Source organism: Gymnoscopelus braueri (genome assembly GCF_963280865.1).
Source record: "Gymnoscopelus braueri genome assembly, chromosome: 19".
NCBI classification, from domain to species: domain Eukaryota; kingdom Metazoa; phylum Chordata; class Actinopteri; order Myctophiformes; family Myctophidae; genus Gymnoscopelus; species Gymnoscopelus braueri.
Window position 1 is genome coordinate 17809025 of NC_137621.1, and position 6122 is coordinate 17815146.

General features: G+C 40.4%; 1 protein-coding gene across 5 annotated transcripts in view; it reads right to left on the minus strand.

Annotated features, from left to right (window-relative positions):
* The window catches only part of esrrb (estrogen-related receptor beta), a gene marked incomplete at its 5' end in the record, with an annotated part of 57651 nt that extends 55433 nt beyond the window's left edge, over positions 1-2218 (minus strand). For all 5 annotated transcript variants that reach the window (XM_080413792.1, XM_080413790.1, XM_080413788.1 and 2 more), the window contains one exon: positions 2169-2218. In XM_080413792.1, the coding sequence (XP_080269918.1) occupies positions 2169-2218 (50 nt within the window). The remainder of the gene's footprint in view (positions 1-2168) is intronic.
* Between the last annotated feature and the right edge of the window lie 3904 nt (positions 2219-6122).

Below are 6122 nucleotides of genomic sequence, written 5' to 3' on the forward strand. Positions count from 1 at the left end.
ATGCCAGATTTGAAATTAAAACAAAAAATGTAACAAAGTAACACAAAATAGTAATAGTAATTAAAGTCAAATCAAGCCCATTCACGTGAACTAAATCACCTTTAAAGGAAAACAAGAGAATAAAATGTCTGAAATGTATTAATGTATCACCAGCAATTCTCTCAGTTGCAGTGAGTAGCCTATAATACACTACCAAATCAGTAAGAAATGTTCTTCATTATTTAATTCTGAGGTTAGATAATTGAATTACGGGTAGAAAGGCTGAAAACGTGTCAAGACAACACATATTGTTAAACATTACATCAACATAAATACGGGGTGGAATGAGTTGAGCATCAAACTATAACAGAAATAAAAATGATTTTACTACATGCTTAGGGACAGTTTGATTTGATCAAAATGCTAAAATAAAGTCGGAGGAGTTTATTTGTAGACTATAGATGAATAATTTCTGCTTGTATAATTTTTGTCAGAAGGTGTATCTGAAAGAGTGCAGAACTTCTATAATCCAGCTTAGCGACAAAACAAAGGAGATTATAACATGTATGGCTAAGGAGTTAATGCGTTCACTAGATTGGCTTTCCCCTTAGTATGCAAGGGTTAATGCCCAAACTTGACAGTTCCTGAAAACAAATGGATGAGGCAATACAATATGCACCAACAGACTTCTGCTCTCTCCCCCTCACATTCCATTAGAACCTATCAAGGATTAATGTGCTTGCATTGCATTGAAATACAATACTTGAATAAAAAGAAAGTGGGGAAAAAAAAATCCATATTGGTCATGTACGGTACCATTTACACATACATATATACATGGTTATGTTACAACAAACACTTTTTCAGAACACACTTTTTTGTGCGATGAGACGTGATATGAACGTATAATTTACATTAACAACAATAAAAAAAATATGCTGAATTTCTGTGACAATTTAGCATTGTCTAAATGCAAAGAAAATTATCACTCATATAAGTGCTTCTTCCACTCGACATTTACATACGTTAATTCAACACTGATACCTATTCAAATTAGAATATATATTTTTTAATATTCTCTCAATACACTATAACGCCTGCCATTGAAATCACCTTTTTTTTTACACAATTAATGTCTTAACCGCTACGTGTGTAAATAAACAACAAAAAATTTCTTAGCCAACAGTCTTTTAAATTAAAGTGTCTCCCACTAAAAACAAAAACAAAACATTTCGCTATACCTATGATAAGTGAGGCGAGGGTTGATCTACCAGGTTACAGTAAGGTAAGTAAACCCAGACTTGGCCCAGCACAGAGGTGCTTGTGAGACAGCAGCTTGCCTTGCCGGTGGCTGGGATGGAGCCCTCCAGCTCATTGAGGTGACAGGGTCCTTTCATTTGTCCTCAGTATGGATTTCACAATGTGTAATTCATCCACTCCAATTCAATGGATTGACTTTAATCTCATCCTCTTAAAAATATATATATATATTCTCTCAGTCTCCCAGGGTGGGCCGGTCCGGGAACAAAGCCGTCACCAAACAGCCTCCTAACCCGCCAGGACAGGTTTCCCAAATTCTTTAGGAAAAATACACACTTTCCAGCGGGGCACGCTTAATTGATCGGCCATGCTCTGAATGAGATGTGTCCCGACTTGGGACTGCCACACATGACGGGCTCTCAGGACAAATCTTCTCTTTACGGAACACAGGCGCACGCGCACACACACGCACACGCACACACACACACACACACACACACACACACACACACACACACACACACACACACAGTTGCACCTGCCCTGTTGCTTTACACTGACAAGACCCTTAAGTCCTGTAGAATTTACAGTAAAAGCCCTTAGAATGGTCAAGAGAAAGTCCGCAAATTAATATCTAACAGTGTGAGTGGGTCCAAATGGAGACGGCAGCAAGCAAAAGCGCAGCACATCATCACTAAAGCGGTTAAAAGGGGGGGAAAAAGTTTTGAGCCAGGTTTTGCTGGTGGGACGAGTCAAACAAGACAAGTGCGAGGTGCTACGGAGAGGACTGACCGAGACTAAAACAAGACAAGATGAAGAGGAAAACAAAAAGTGAAGGGAAAAAAAAGAAAAAGATAAACAGCATCACAAAAGACGAGTTAAAAGGAAATCATTGAAAGAAAGGAAGAAAAGAGAAGAGGTGCACCTACTGGCTGTGATAGCTGAGAGGGTCTGGAAGACAAAGTTCTGAAATGTCCATCAGTCCAGTTTTAGCATTCCAGGAATGAGAGGAAGAAGGATAGAGGAAAGAATAGACCCGCGTCTTCCCCCCAAATGATAGCACAGAGCCCTCAGAGATAACGCTGCAGAGAGCCCCCTCCACCTCCACTCCCCCCCGGCCTGCACAGGTATGTCGGACTCTGCTGGTGCGAGGGGGCGTGAGTGTGCGCGAGCATGTGTGTCTGTGTGTGAGAGTGTGTGTGTGTGTGTGAGAGAGTGCGTGTTGTTGGAGAGAAAGAGACAGAATGTATGTCTGTAAGTGAATGTGTGTATGAAAGAGAGAGGGTGGGGGGAGAGAGAGAGCTAGTGAGAGAGAGAGAGAGAGAGAGAAGCGCAGGCAGGCAGGCAACGGTGGATGAGCGCTAAGATGGAGAGAGCGTGAGAGAGCGAACGAGAGGAATGACTCTTTCCATGGCCAGGATAGGGCTCTTTAAGACTCAAGGGCTTGATGAATATGGAACAGCTGCTGTTGGCTGGCTCTGAGGGGCAGGACTTAAAGAGACAGAGGGGTTGGCAGAGCACAGGGGAGGAGGGATCCAAACGCTCGCTCACTCGCTCCCTCGCTCAATTGTACACTCCGCTACACGCAAATACAATACACACACACACACACACACACACACACACACACACACACACACACACACACACACACACACGCACACACACACACGCTCCCACAGCCACACACAGACAAACAAAACAACCTATCACATGAACCACTGACGTGCATCCTACAAATATGTGCGCACAAAGTTTTGAAGCTAACAATGCGAGAAATTATGAAAGTGATACAAATTCGGGATGCTAAAAAATAAAAATGTGACCAGGTACAGTTAAAGTAAAAAAAAGATTTATATAAGTCTGCTTACTATCAGGGAAATAACTTTTCTGTACTGAGCGGTCATTGCAAATAATACTATAGTGTTATAAGCAGAATTTTATAAGCAGTGTTAATTTAGCAGAACATATTTATATATATATATATATATATATATATATATATATATATATATATATATATATATATATATATATATATATATATATATCCTTGATATTTATTTTTTTTACATTAAACATAGTAGCAAACATCTAATTTAGTGTCACTATGTTGTTCATAGCACATTACATGGCACACATCCAATGACCATAGAAGTTTACCAAGTAGTTGCCATCTCAAAACTTGTGTCTGTCAAAAAGCACTATAAACTGTGCATATTAAAACTGCCTTTGCTATAAACACATAATACAGTCAAAGCATGGCGTCCACACACAACAAGCACCAAACAATATGTCAAGTAGTCGGTTGCATCTCTACTGTAGCACTTTCCAAAAAGCAATAGCTTTTAAAACCTCAGAGGACAGTAAATGTATTTATTGAGCTGTGTCGCTAGCTCCATTTGCAGGTGTTACATGTGAGGGACCCATTGTGAAACCTTTCACCACCTGTGAGAGATGATCTCGAGCCATAACTCAAATTCTGGAAGCCCATCAGCTTCTAAAGCGGCGGAAAATCCTGCCCTGTCTTCTCTAAACCCCTAGCTTTAAAACCGTCTGTGTTTCGCTGTTGATCAGGCTCAGGAAGAATGCCGAGAATGCAGATACCATTTCACAGTCAGTGAGGGTCCCCATGTTACTGTATCCCCATATTATAAGAGCACAGCTTACCATGGCATCTTATTGGTGAAATGAGCAGTCCAACACAATGGCTGACACTTGGCTGAGTAAAACAGAAAGGGAGAAGCACGTCTTCTCCAACAAAACCAGTGCAAGCAACAAGCTGCCTGCCAACAGTCCTCAGCCACTTGAGTCGAAGTAAAAATCAAGATTGAGTGATGAAGACTCTCTATCTACTGTTCTACAGAGAGGTGAGGCGGGTCACTTGATTGCCAGCCAGTGTTTTCTACTGCACTACGGTGCTCAAATTGGGGTCTGGGGACCCCCAAGAGTCCTTGAGGGGCTTCCAGGGGGTCCCCAGCAAAATGAGGAAAAGTGTAAACACCCGAGCCCTATTAAATTTTTTGGCTATTTGAAAATAGATTCTCAACAAGCTCACAACATGTCATGATGCATTGTGAGCTTGTAGATTTATGTTAGAAACGTTTTGAAAAATCTTGACAAATGTTGACAAATCTCCTCTTAGGGTGCCCGTTTAAAATCTTTTTAAATGGGGGTCCGTGTCCAAATACGTATCAATTTAAGGGTCCTTGTAGTGAAAATATTTGATAGCCACTGCTCTACTGAACAGAACCAGTATGTTAGTGGTGAAACAGGAATACCCCCACCACTGCCTGCCACAGAGGAGTCCAGTTCCATTCATCGGCTCACGTTTCTATGATCGATGCAAAAACATCACGCAATGCCTATTGATCATATTGACGTTCAGCAGCAGCCCCCTCACAGCAGTACAGATCAGAAAGCAGCTGGTCTCTTTTGATGGCAAAAACAAATGACTTCATTCACTGAAGTCCAATGGAGATAGATGCAACATCTAATTCTTGTCAGTTTACGTCAATATGGGGAATAAAATTATCATCAAAGACTGTGTGTCGACCTTCAAGTAAAGGAAAACCATGCTGCCTAAAAACTGAATGCTGGAATAAAATCCAAACGTACGGTGCTTAACAAGAATAAGTGATTTTGAATTCTCAACATCACATCAAATCTCACTTGTTGTCTTAGAGCATACATTTACAAACAGTACCATTTAGTTTATTCATGCAAATATTTTGAAATAGACATTCAGAAAGATGGCTCAGTAATACTGAGCCCAATTTAAAAACAGACACATGATTTTCAAACACGAGCTAGTGACAGGTGATTCAGCATGATTTAACTCTGAGACTTGGCTATTGCAGTTTTCTTTACGCAGAGAACCACCGTCCCATTGTAAGGTGGGTGCACTGCTATCCTACTATCTAGCCTCTGTGCTTGTTATTCGTGTTGATAACTAAATCCCATTGATGCCAATCATGTTTCTACATATTTTCTCTGCTTTTTCCCTCCCAGGGGCTTTAAAATGACATTGTACAGACTTTGTCATGCACCCTGAGCTATGAAACGGTGCCACTATTATCATCACGTCTTATCAGCTCTTGTTATGAAAAACTCACTGCTCGTGACAGGTGATTTGACAGGCAGAAATCTGATACAAATAAAGAATAGCCCTGCACCGAGCAAACACTCGATCACCCATGGCAGAACGAAGTTAGTGCAGTATTGCAACTGAGAGCAGTACAGTATTGATTGATACACATATGATGTATCTTATACTGTATGTTGTACTGCTAGTGTTTATGGAAATAAAGACCATTTCAATTTCTCTCATAACAGGTCAGCATTTCAACACAAACATTACAACATGCTTGCGTAGTAATAATAATTCTGTGCATGTGGTCTGTGTATGTATGTGTGTGTCTGTACTTGTGTGCACGTGTGTGTGTGTGTGTGTGTGTGTGTATGTGTGTGTGTGTGTGTGTGTGTGTGTGTGTGTGTGTGTGTGTGTGTGTGTGTGTGTGTGTGTGTGTGTGTGTGTGTGTGTGTGTGTGTGTGTGTGTGCGTGAGAGCTTATGGCTATGCAAGCTAGATGACTATATCAAAATATCAAATATATCAAACGGTAATAGGTTAATATATATAGTGTCTTTAAAATGTGTCCAAGAATATACATTTATTTAACACTAATTGTTTTTCTTTTCCAGTATCAGACAATAATGTCATTTAAAAAGCACACATCATCCATAAGCGCATCCCAAGTATTCTAAAAGTAAAGTAAAGTAAAGTAAAGTATAGGCTACACAGTGGAAAGATGTTAAAGACCTAACCAGATTCCACACATCCACACAGCTTTTAGGAAGCAGCAGGTGAGGAAAAACATAAGT